Below are 12,660 nucleotides of genomic sequence, written 5' to 3'. Positions count from 1 at the left end.
AGTATCAGCTGAACTCACTAATGTGCCCAACGAGCCTCTAAAGACATGTTCACAGTGATAAAATGTAAAACTGTCCGCAGGGTATTCCCCTCCATCTATTTCTGTGCTCTCTCTCTCTCTCTCTCTCTCTGGTCTGCGTCCATAGACCTAAATCTGACTGGTCACTTTACGTGATGACGTAGTAGTGCGGAGCACCAAACCAGGATCAACACAACTTCGGACCGACTCAGAGCAGCGGAGGACTCACAGCCGGGGGAACCAGCCGCCGCCAGATCATATCATAAGGAGCTTTAGAGACATTTTATACTGTGAGGTGCTTATGTAGCGACGTATCACGTTTTGCTGATGCCGACGGCGTCGATATAAGTAAGAACATATAAACCAAACACACCAAGAGAGCCCCACAAAGTCTGGTAAGCTGTTTCTAGAAGCTCCCAAGCTAGCTAAGTAGGCTAACTGCTAATGCTAACTGACTGGCCATGTTGTTGTTCTTTTGTTTAGCTTAACTTAAAAACTTTATAAAGTTAACGAGCTACCCTTTGACATCGCGCTGTTATTATAAATAGAACATTGAAGAGTTAGACTGATGGTGTACATATTATAGGCGTTTAAGGCTGTGATTATTTAGTTGCATTACAACCTTGTGGCTGTGTTGTTTTTGTTTGTAGCAGTTTGCTAACCTGCCAGTTATGCTTGCGTAATTTAGCTAGCAGTTGCTGGCAAAGGCAGTAAATACTCAACAATAGCACTCCTGTGTTGCGTCGCTGTTTGGGCTTGCAGCATTGTTGCTGGTCTTTAAATAATTGTTTCCTCCAAATCCCCTTCAACTAAGTAACACCACCAAGTAAGCCCGAGGCTAATGAGTCAGAGGTATTTACCTCGTGAAAGTGTTGCGTCTGTTGGACAAACAGCTTCTGAGAGTTCAGTGCCTAAAGTTGCAGGTTCAGGTTAGCTACTGAAACAGCTTTTTAACATGTGTGCAGGCTAAGTTACCGCTCCATGTGCAGGTGTGTGTAGTGTGTCATGTGTGTATGATTTCTCAACTAAACCTTTTCCTATTTTGTTTCAGGGTGGAACACTTCACTCCTTTTTTTTAATCTGCTACAGCCAGCTGGCTTAAGGAGAAGTACAGCAAAAACATGGAGACCACACTCCACCCTCATTGCCTTAAATGCATCAAAAGAAGGTGCATGGTTAGACCAGAGAACGGGGTCTCCTGTGACCTTATTGGCTGCCCTCTTGTTTGTGGGGCAGTTTTTCACTCATGCAAACTAGAGGAACATCGGCTGCTGTGTCCATATGAGCGACTGCCTTGCCTAAACAGCGGCTTTGGCTGCCCATTTACTGTTGCGAGGATCAAGATGGCACAACACCTTGAGACGTGCCCTGCAAGTATAGTATGCTGTACTATGGAGTGGAACCGCTGGCCTGTTAGCTATGCTGATCATAAGTCCTATGAAAACTTGAGCAAAGACTTTGATGAGGTGGAGCAGCTGGACATGGCTTTGGCTCTGCAGGATCAGAGGATGTTGTTGGAGTCCCTTAAGGTCACAACCACGGTGTCAAAGAATGGAGATAAAGATGAAGGTGACAAGATGGCCACAGCGTCAGGTTTACCAGAGAAAGAGATAGGGAACGGATCAGTGGAGATGGAGCAAGAGCCCTATAATGAGCTATATAGGGCTTCAGTGGAGACGAGCAGAAGTTTAGCTGCTGCCTTGGACATCCTGACAAATTCCAAGGACATTGATGTAATAGTTTCAAATGTAAATGGTGAAAAGACTGCTACAAATGGAGACAATGGTGATAGCCATAGTGTTTATGTTGCAGAGGGAGGGAAGAATGTGGACATGCAGGAGAGTGACTCTGACTCAGAGTGTGAGCTCGGAGCAGTAGGTGGAGTGGACTGTGCCGTAGGAACACATGGTGAAGATGGTATTAACTGGGTGGAAGAAAATGACTTCTTTGAGCTGCTTTTTGAAGAGAAGGATCAAGAAGAAGAATCAATGGAGGAACCGATAAATGATTCCAACCTCTCCTGGCCAGCGATGCCTCAGAATTACTTGCCCGTTGTAGCACTGGAGCCCCCTGTGCCTCAACAAGCACCACCTGCACCTCCAATACCATTCCTGCTGCCTGATGAGGTTAGAAATAATTTCTTGCAACACTTACCCTCTGAACTCAGGTATAGGTGTTTGGAGCGGAAACTACAGAATGTAGAAGTGCTTAGAGGAATAAGTATGTTTACATTTAATGGACGTCGGGCCCTACTGTCAGACCCTTACTTGATTCGAGCAAAGATGGAAGACAAGGCGGTCGACACGTCTGACCTGGAGGTGGCAGACGACCCCATGGGCCTCCACGGCATTGATGTCATCACTGCAGCTTTGCTCTTTTGCCTCGGTGATTCTCCAGGAGGAAGGGGAATCTCGGACAGCAGGTTTGTTGATGGATATCACATTGACTTTGGTACGCAGACATTCTCCTTCCCTTCAGCCATACTCGCAACCAGCACCATGGTGGGTGATATTGCCTCAGCCTCGGCCTGCGATCACGCCAGCCCTCAGCTTTCCAACCCCAGCCCCTTCCATACTCTTCGGTTGGACCTAGTGCTGGAATGTGTGGCCCGATACCAAACCAAGCAGCGCTCCATGTTCACGTTTGTGTGTGGGCAGCTGTTCCGACGGGACGAGTTCTCGTCTCATTTCAAAAATGTTCATGGTGACATCCACGCTGGACTCAATGGATGGATGGAGCAGCGCTGCCCGTTAGCCTACTATGGCTGCACCTATTCCCAAAGACGATTCTGCCCGTCTGTACAGGGCTTCCGAATCATCCACGACCGGCATCTCGGTTCCTTTGGGGTGCAGCCTGGTTTGCCTTTGAAAACTGGGGACAGCAATCAGAGAAAGTCTCGCCACGTTGCCTCTCAGAGCGATCAGTTCAGCAGTCTTCCCTTTGAGGTGTTACAACATGTAGCAAGTTTCCTGGACAGTTTTAGCTTGTGCCAGCTGTCCAGAGTGTCCCGCACCATGAGGGACGTGTGCGCCAGCCTGCTGCAGATGCGCGGAATGGTCGTTCTGCTGTGGGAGAAGAAACGGCGTGCCGACGGGTCGCCTTCGTGGCAAATCACAGACAAGGTCAGTCCTCGTGATGCAGTTGTATTTAGCTTTCTTGTCTTCTGTACTGACATTAAAGGTGATGAACCTTTTTTTTTGTTTTCTTCAGGTTTGGCGTTTCAGCACAGCCTTTGGTACAGTGAATGAGTGGAAATTTGCAAACATCGCAAGTATGGCCGACCACCTCAAGAGCTGCAAGTTCAACACAATTGCCCGTCGGGAGGAGGCAATCCCTCTGCCATGCATGTGCTTCACCAGAGAGCTCACAAAAGAGGGGAGGTGTTTACGTTCAGTCCTCAAACCGGTTGCATAGACGATGAGGTCATGAACTCAAATGTTTTTCCTCAAGTGTTTACAAACCTAAATCTCTTCAGGCCTCAAAAACTAAACTGTACTCCACTCCAGTGGAAACGATCTTCGATCCAGTGAGCAAGTGAGCCGCTATCTATCTCAGCTGAGGCTGACATGCTGCAATCACAGGTCAGGACTGTAAACAAGTGACAACAAATTGATATGCTAGCCTTTGTTCTTCCATTCTGATGGACGTATTAATACCACTGTGCTGACGTTGTACCCTTATCTACTCCTGACATCGTTTAAATACTGATATGTTTTTATTTTTTATATCAAACAGACAGTACTGTGCTACGTTGAAAAGAATAGAGCCTTAACTTGAGATGCATTTGATTTTCTAGTCATACGGTTTAGAACATTTTCTCCCATCGCTCCTTCCTGGAACCGTTTACTGGTATCTTCCACGCTTTTATATCTCCTCCTTTATACCTAGAGTGACCACACACGTGCACTGCTTAGAACTACTACATGGCTTTTCTGCTACATCATAAGACTGACCAAACATCTGTGCTTGCACAGCGTGTCACTGTGGGTGTCAGCGCCGACCACATTATGTTCTTCTGAATGTAGCATGTTAACAAACGTGGTCCATCATCTTCTTTTCTTCTCTCCTCTCTGATTAATGGGCTGGCATGTTTGTCAGAGTGAAGCAACACTACTCACCAGCCACGGTTAAGCTTGTGTGTGTTTTTTTTCTGACCAAGCTACTTTGTGGTGTAACCAGCATATTTTTTTAGGTCCTCTTCTCCTGAAATCTAAATGTAGCAACATGAATGTACTCAGTAAATGCATCAGTGAGTGTGGTTAGCTAGCAGGAAGCTTGGTTTCCTTCCCTTTTTGTGTCAGACCTCATAAAACCCGGCAGGCCAGGTTTTAGGAAATATATAACGGGCACACACACTTCCCGCCAGCAGTGGGCATCGCTGATGATGTTCATTTTGATTATTTATCACAGTCGTGTGGATTTTTGGCACTACATGTTCACTGTATTGACATATGGTTGGTGTCTCAGGGTTGTAGCATGAAGCTTTGCGTCTTTTTGATCATTGTGGGGTTTGAGAACTGCCTCAGTATTAATATGATGTGCGTTGCAGTGCAGGAATAACAAAAAGTGTGTTGTGCTCAGATTAAAGACACAAGGTCTAAAGCATGAACAGGATGTGTGTTATTCCCTTTTGTAAGGAAATGTTGACAAGGTGGATGAAAGTGTCACAGAAAAGTAACCTGTAATGAAATTAATGAGAAGTGGTGTGTGTTTTTCTTCTTTTTTATATACATATTTTTTTGGGAGTTTGATGTAAAGCTATCCAAACTAAGCTGTCTTTTTATTCTGTTAAGCCCCCATCCATGTTTGTTTTATGTTTTCTAATTTTTGTACTGGTACTTTTGTTTGAAAAAGATGAAAATCTGCCTTTTTTTAGATCTTAGATTTGAATGAATGATTTGCACATAAAAGGCATGTACTGTAAAAGAACATTTAAAGCTGAGGGTTTGTTTGGGTTTTTTTTTTAGCAGGAGTTGTGCTCCCTCCTTATTCTGCATGAGTTTGATGTCTTTTGGAAAATGTCAGTCTAATTTATACAGTTTATTTCTCAGGCACCATGCATTGATATAGTACATGTTTTTAACAAATCTTCTGACCACTTGTGCTCAGCCCGACATGAGCATTAAATCAGAGCGATGTACTGCAGATCACCTCTTTGATTTTTGTTTTCAGTCTGTGCACCTGGAGTGTATCAACATTTTCATCAGTATTTTATTTTCACTCCTGCCGAAGTGTGTGTTTTTTTTTTTGGTTTTGTTTTGTTTGTTTTTTTTTTCACCACAGGATGCCAGCTTCATTTGTTTGACTTTTGAAGCATTTTAATAAAGAGACTCTTGGTTTTTCAAATGTCTTTAGTCGTTATTGCAGCAATTACAACATCAGAGAGCCTTCTGGGTTAGATTGAAATGTTGTGTGTGCATGGGGCAGTGTGCAGTCACTACAGATACATAAAGGTTTCAACACTATGCCAATTACAAAACATATAACACAAGCTTAAAAAAAAGTAACCCAATGTGTGGTTACTCGCGTTTTGCTATAATAATAAATAGCAGTATTATTTCATTACATATTTGACAGTGGCCGTTCTCATCTTCTACCGCTAGATGGCGCCATACAGAAAGAAACTGCAAGTCAGTGTTAGATCTAATTCGGTGTCACTGTGTGTTTGAAGCTGCATAAACAACCATCGTGGTCAATATTTAAATATGTAAATTACATAGAATAGTTACTAATAGACGTGTGAAGTAACTACTTTTATTTTGATGGTCATATTTCCGGTCTTCTGGGAGAATTAATGATGTACTACAGATACTACAGCATCGAAAAAAACAGCATAGTGTGGGTTAAATTCTTTCATCCATCACGTAGCCTAAATTTTGAAAATCTGCAGTGGAGGTTTTGTTTACATTTGGACCAGAATATTAGTTTTACACTCAGGTAACATAACTGTGGGAGGGCGTTTCCTATATGTTCACCCTGAATAAAGTCCCTTCTTCATCTGCTTACAGTTCGCAGCTGACTCACGGTGTTTCCCCCGTTGGGGTTTGGCTTTTTCTTTCTTTCTTGTTCCTTTTGAAATAATTGTCTGCGGTAAGTGTTAGTGGAGAAGCTAAAATTAGCGACGTGTAGAGTCATGAAATGATTGACTTTATGTTGAGGGAGGTCGGAAAATAAAGGTGAGAAGTTCAGAAGCTGGCTGATTTTGAGGGATATTTTTATTGTTTATAGCAGAACCTTGTCTTACATTAAAGGGAATGTCACATCATATATCCGCAGTTTTTTATTTACTTTCATAGGTCCTATTTAAAATTTACTACCAGGAGTGGGGTTCGAACCCACGAGGACTATTGTCCATTGGATCTTAAGTCCAACGCCTTAACCACTCGGCCATCCTGGTGAACGCTTGCTACGTCACAGCTGTGTGGTCGGCAACAGATAAAGACACGTGACCACGTGTATGCATCAGGTAAAATCATGATGCCTCACTTAGAATAAAGCCAGTCAGACTTCCAGGAAACACATGCCCCCAACCAGCCGCAGAGGCCTGCTGAGGAAGTGTTGGTGTTTCAACATCACGCTCTGAACGTTACTGGGGTTACTGCTGTGGGCGAAGGACTGCAGCACACGATGAAATAAAGTTTTTATCTTATAATCAGTGCACACAGAGCCGCTCCGTGACCTCTTTACTCTCCTATTCTCTGCATTGTTTAACCGAACACCGTGTACATGCACTGATCCAAGTGCACTTTTGCGTATGCACATGTTAATTACTTTGCATCGCATGCTAAATTTGTTGATTAAACATGACATTTCATCTCTTGAGAAACACAAAGCCTATTTGGCAGACGTGTAGTTGCACAATTGAGACAAATCTCTCTCTTGCCTTCCCCAGCTAACCACAATCGGAGGTTGTGTTGTTTTCACAGTTTTACTAAACATATGTGAAGCAATGGCTGCAGACAGAACCAGGCTTGTGTAGTTAGACACACCTTCAGGCTCTTTAGAAATAAATTTTTACTTTATAGGCAAAGCAAAAAGTTGCAGACTGAGAGTCGTGCATGCAGACACTGTAATCAGGAAATGTGACAACTGCACACATTTGCATACCAGCATGGGGCTTGAAATGACTCTGGACTGTTTTCTCAGTCCAGTTCCGTGAGGACAATGGTGGACACATTTACAGGCATCTTTGCAGAGGACGTTGATTTGAACCCCCCTCCTGATTATTTACAACAAGGGAAGCAGCAACAAAACAGCTTCTTGCATGGATTGTCCTTCTTGTACTTCACAGCCTTCCCCATCTGTATGGTCGCCTTGACAACATAGTCCTGAGTTGCGCATACGTTTGCCTCTATGTTGTCCAGCATGCAGCCCTGCTCCTCCACCAGCATCGCCATCTGGGAGAACAGCTCCTGAATGTCCCTGATGCGACCCTCTAGCTCCAGCAGCTCCTTGTGGCGGTTCTCGATCTCGTTGAGAGCAGACCTGGCAGTCCTCCCCTCCAGCAGGAGGTTATCCGAGAAGACGTTCCACTTGCCCGTCTCGATCATCTCGTCTATCTGCTCCCTGGTCACCTCCTTGCCCATGATCTCCGCCTGCCTCTGGATGCGGCTCTTGCAGTTCTCTCTCTGGACCATCTCGGCCTCGTTGTACTCTGACATGGCCTCATGGAAGGAGTTGGTCAGGGACACGTACTGTGAGCGCACCATGCGAGCCACGGCTGATGTGGGCCCGTACTCCTTCTCCTTGTTCTTGCTTAGCGTCCCCAGCTTCTCCAACCGAGCGTAAATGGCCTCCCCCCTGGCCTTGATGTCCTTTCCTAGTGCGTTGGAGTCCCGCTTGATGCTGCTAAACCTCCTGACAGACGTCAGGAACCTGGTGTTCTGCTTCCCCAGACGCTTCACGTCCAGTTTGAGCAGCACCATTTCCTTCCTCATCGCTTGGCCTTCCCTGTAGATGCCATCCATGATGTCTTCACCCTCAAAAATGATGGCATGCTGCTCCAGATCCTCCTCATTCTGGTAGTGGTCCTCCTCAGGCCTCTCCTCTGCAGGTTTGGAGGCGAAGGTCTGCAGCTCATTCAGTCGGTCCCTCATCTCACCTGCAAGAAGAGTGAGAAGCTTTAAACTGACCTCTTTAGAGGACCACTGACATGTAAAAGAAGTCCTGCAGACCACCCAAATAAACACCTGGAATGGAGCAGTTCCTCCTGAACCTAAGGAACCTAAAGATCTCACTCACTGGTTAAAGTCTACACTGTGGCTCCCTTTCAGTTAAACTTAAAAGCTGAGAAGCTGAGAAATACTGATTTCTTACATCAGCTCATGGATCTGTTCCTGTAAAACAGTTGCACCACCTTACTCCAAGTTCCTGCAAGATGGGAAAACACTGAATCACTCCTTCCTTTGTTCTGTGGTTCTGCTAAATTTCATCAAAACAAACCAAAGTTCCATCACATCACATTTTTATACCTACAAAAAAGTCCCTGAAAAAGACGTGGTACAGGGTGGAGGCACACAGGTTAGTTCCTGCAGTGGAAAAGCAGCTTTTAGTAAGGTCACAGACGGATCTTTCCTTCTATACTATCTTCAATTTAACTGTCATTGTCATTGAAGATCACTACATAAATAATATACATCTGAATATCCTGTCTTATAATAGATAAGTGTGAACAGATCTTTTTTATGAGCAGTAAGGGGGGGGCGGGCCCCTTCTGTGACCCTGTTTTAGACCCAGCTCCTCATATCTCACGGCAAATTTCACGCTACTTTCTGAAGACATATAAAGATGGATGATCAAAGGGAAACTGATATCTGGCTTCCCGACTTCCCCATCTGCTGATAGAAATTAATTACACTTCATTAATTTTGTTGTTTGCTTCTGTCAGAAACAGTTACGCAAAATGACTTCCTCATCAAATGAAACAATCTCATTATTTACCTCAAAGCAAAAAAAAAAAGCGACGATCACGATAAAAATAAAATAAATGAAAAACTATAACAAAGTGCTTTTAATCGATGATATGACAGAGTGCACATACCGTGTGGTGTTTCCCTCCAGCTGAGCTAAGTGACCAGAGAAGAAGAAGATGCGGGAGAAAGACGCATTTCCTCTTTTTCTCGGTTGTAAATGTAAATTTCAACATCAAACAGTGTCTTTAAAGGAGCTCTCGCAGTCCTTCATGACACTGACACACCGATCACAGCGTGCAGAGCGGCTTCTAATGCGGAAGGTCACGCCTTCATTCTTCTCTCTCCCCCTCACACACACACACACACACACATTTTCGCACTTTTCACCGCTTCTCTGGTTCAGTCCAGGAAGAAGTGCAGTTTGTAGGTTGAAGTGCGCAATTTGCGCATTTGGCCTTTACCCACACTTCCCAGTGACAACTTTTTAATCTTACACTCAATTAATGTAAAACAATGATACATCGCATCTTTTTTTCATCCTATAATAAAAAAAAGACCTAAAATATTTCACAATAACTTCACCACAAGGTCCATTAAACAACTCAACCTTCATATAAAGCTTATTTACATAATTAACTTAGAAATGTATTTCTGTATTTACACGTTAAAGAAAAAGTCTGTACACAAAAAAAGCCAGAGTGAACTCTGAGGAAGTATTTGACCAGATTTGGCTTTAAAGATTTTAACTTACACATAAGCACGATGTACTAAAATGACCAATAATGTAGATTTGATTGAGTAATTGAATAATTGTACTAAATAATGTAGAACAGAGAGTTGATTGATTTGGTTTGTGGCGAGCAGCTGTGGATGTTTTTAGTGTCTTGGACATACAGGAAGTGGGCAATAACAGCTATGACATCATCATCATCATCATCCTCATCTTCCCTGTCTGGGGTGTGGGGCTTCAGAGGGACCCTTCAACCTGTTGGTGGAAACTGTTACCAAGGCAACCGGGTCCTCTGTGAACCAGTGCAGATACTAAGTCGCAGTCTGAGAGATCATCTAGCTGTAGTAGCATGGGAAGCAGCCACAGAACATCTTCTTGAAGGGGTTGTTCCTGTCGGACTGGGTGGCTCTCTCCAGCTTGGCCACGCCGTCCTGAACGATCACTTCGGTGTTTTGGACGTTTTTCTGGATGTTTTGGACCTCGGCGCCCTGCTCCTCTATCAGCACCGCCACATCCAGGAACAGTTCCTGGATCCCCTGGATCCTCTTCTCCAGCTCCTGCAGCTCCTTCTGTCGGTTCTCGATCTGCATCAGGGCGGAGCGAGCCGTCTTCCCCTCCAGCTGGACACTGAACACACACAACTCCTCGCCCTCCATGATCTCCTCCAGCTCCTGCTCGCTGACCTCCCTGCCCACCACTTCCATGTGTCTCTGGATCTGCCGTTTGCAGGCCTCCCTGTGACTCATCTCTGTGTCGTTGTAGCTGAACATCACCTCCTGCAGAGCACTGCTGAGACAGTGGTACTGTGTCCGAGCAATCCGGGCCGTGGGGTCGGCGCTGCCGCGCCGGGCCTCCAGTTCATCTCTGAGCTCATTCATCCTGTGCAGACGCCTCAGGACAGCTTCTCCTCTGCGTTTGACATCTGCCCCGATGGCGTTGGAGTCCCGCTTTGTTACAGTGGGGAATGAGGTCATGTTCAGCGTCTGATAGTTAACTTCCTTCAGCTCGCCGATGTCGCTCTGGATCTGCTGGATTTCCAGACGAATCTGTTGGGCCTCCTGTAGGACTCCATCCAGGTCCTGATCTGGATCTGCTGCTGGGGCTGCAGCATGCTCTGACAGGTCGTCCAGCTCCACTGAGCTGGAACCTTCAGAGACAGTCTGCACCTGATTCAGGTGGCTCAGTCTGTCTCTCATGGCTGAAAGGGAAGTCAAAAAGAGAGAATTAGAGTTTTACAAGGGGGGTCACTGTCCTAATGTTTGGAGGATCAGCACAAAAGAGAGTAAAAGAAGAGGAGAAGCATGTTCCAGGCTGAACCCTCAGCTCCTTTCAGGAGTTGTTTTTGTGAGCAGCAGTCAGATTGGAATTCAGACAAGTTTTTACACCACTCTGGATTCAGCAGCTGCACCTCTGTAGGTCGCAACCAGTGCTGCACAGAAAGCCGTCTCCTCTGTTATCAGCCAGACGAAGGATCAACTCATACTGACATCTGATCACATTGGCCACATTTAAAAGAAAGAAATTAACATCTTAGCACTGATGACTAATCGTGCACATCAGGCATGCGGCATGAACGTAGCTGTGTGTGAAAATATTGATCAGTGCCATTTTAAACCAAATTAAAACCTCTCAGCTGATGTTTAATTGGATTTTAATGATTAATGACACGTAAAAAAAATAAAACTTCACTCATCAGCGACAGGAAACAAGCTTCTACTTGTTTAAATGTCTTCACAGCAGTGAAGCCTGAAGGCCTTCAGACAGGCCTGCGGTCAAAGAAACAGGAAAAATGTTTTCGTAGCAGGAACAAGAATGTTTTTTTCTGTCTCTGGTATCAAGTAATCTTAGATGAATGCTCTTGATCAACTGGAGCATTTAATCTCTCTCACGACTTACCAAACAAGTTCCCATCCAGAAAAGTACTTCATAACTAAGCTTGTAATTTGGTTTTAAGAAGATAGTTATACTTAGAACAGACACACAATCTGTAGCAGCCATGAATGGTGTTACAAGGAAGTCTGGTTGTGTTTTTTTTAAAACAGATAATGCACATTTTTTTTTACAATTTTTGACAGTTTCCCCATAAACTCCAGTACAACAATGGGTCTGATTTGAGGTTTTATCACCTGTGCTGTGGTTAAATTTCATTACTAGAATCACACACATGTGAATATACACAGTAAATGTATAAAAACTGCATTCTGCGCCTTACTTGTACGCCCGTGGATGGTTTGCTGATGTTTCTTTGCCTTGTGTAGGTAAAGTGGGCCGTGACGGCTGCTGAAATGATTTTTTAAAAATGTTACTCATCATGTCAGATGCACCTGTTTAAGAGGAAAGATTTTTAGAAACAAAACTTTCTGCATTCCTTCAGGGTCACATGCAGGGTGACGTACAGTGAGATAAAGAAGACAAGCCGCAGGAGGAGGCACTGTAAAGATGTTGTGTGTTTACATGTCTGCCTATGGGCTCAGGGTTCACAGCTGCTGTGTAATGGGTTGTTGTTGCTGTTTGAAAGGTCGTGAAAAAGCAAAATGCAAGACAGACGCATGTCTAAAAAAAAAAAAAAACTAAGAGGAAGTGTTTTAGATACGTTATCTTACAAAAGGAGGCGTGACCAAAATGTTCATATGTGATGATGAGAAGCTGCAGTGAAGACGTCTGCCTGCATTATGACTCAGTGTGCACACAGTGAAACCATCACCTGATTACCAGTCATGCAGCCAAAAAAAGCTAAAGCAGAAGATGGAGGGCTGAGTGGTGGGCGGCTGTGTGACAGAGTCATTTCCACAGGCGGAGGCTGTGTACACGACTAGCAGTTTCCACCAAGTTTGAGTCACACAGGGGATTTCTAAAGTAGAGAAGCATGAAGCTAAACCACAATTTAAAGAGCTGTCTTTATGTTTTACTGTGATACAAAATGTAAGGTGCCAATAATTATTATTACTTGAAAATACCTCAGATTTAAGTTAAATCAATCTAGTTGTTTGTTGCATTTTT

The 12,660-nt window shown here is 44.3% G+C and overlaps 3 protein-coding genes and 1 non-coding gene across 5 annotated transcripts; 1 reads left to right on the top strand and 3 right to left on the bottom strand.

Annotated features, from left to right (window-relative positions):
- Positions 1-160: 160 nt before the first annotated feature.
- On the top strand, positions 161-5,298 carry fbxo30a (F-box protein 30a). Its single transcript, XM_028395072.1, has 3 exons — positions 161-413; positions 1,070-3,140; positions 3,229-5,298. Exons 2-3 carry the CDS (start codon positions 1,140-1,142, stop codon positions 3,430-3,432), a joined length of 2,205 nt encoding a protein of 734 aa, XP_028250873.1. The 5' UTR covers positions 161-413; positions 1,070-1,139; the 3' UTR covers positions 3,433-5,298.
- Positions 5,299-5,435: 137 nt separating this feature from the next.
- On the bottom strand, positions 5,436-9,544 carry stx11a (syntaxin 11a). Of its 2 annotated transcripts, none has more exons than XM_028395073.1 (2): positions 9,059-9,544; positions 5,436-8,119 (listed from the first exon to the last, which is right to left on the bottom strand). In XM_028395073.1, exon 2 carries the CDS (start codon positions 8,112-8,114, stop codon positions 7,242-7,244), a length of 873 nt encoding a protein of 290 aa, XP_028250874.1. In that variant the 5' UTR covers positions 8,115-8,119; positions 9,059-9,544; the 3' UTR covers positions 5,436-7,241. The 2 variants fall into 2 exon arrangements, with proteins under 2 accessions (XP_028250874.1, XP_028250875.1); XM_028395074.1 differs by lacking the exon at positions 9,059-9,544 and adding an exon at positions 8,494-8,513.
- trnal-uaa (transfer RNA leucine (anticodon UAA)) lies at positions 6,333-6,415 on the bottom strand. Its single transcript has one exon. It is a non-coding gene; the product is annotated as a tRNA-Leu (tRNA).
- A 67-nt stretch (positions 9,545-9,611) lies between the features above and the next one.
- LOC114427647 (syntaxin-11-like) lies at positions 9,612-11,967 on the bottom strand. Its single transcript, XM_028395820.1, has 2 exons — positions 11,873-11,967; positions 9,612-10,858 (listed from the first exon to the last, which is right to left on the bottom strand). The coding sequence occupies exon 2, from the start codon at positions 10,854-10,856 to the stop codon at positions 9,996-9,998; it is 861 nt and encodes a 286-aa protein (XP_028251621.1). The 5' UTR covers positions 10,857-10,858; positions 11,873-11,967; the 3' UTR covers positions 9,612-9,995.
- Between the last annotated feature and the right edge of the window lie 693 nt (positions 11,968-12,660).

Source organism: Parambassis ranga, chromosome 22, assembly GCF_900634625.1.
Source record: "Parambassis ranga chromosome 22, fParRan2.1, whole genome shotgun sequence".
Taxonomy (NCBI): Eukaryota; Metazoa; Chordata; class Actinopteri; family Ambassidae; genus Parambassis; species Parambassis ranga.
This window is presented reverse-complemented; position numbering and strand designations above follow the sequence as displayed.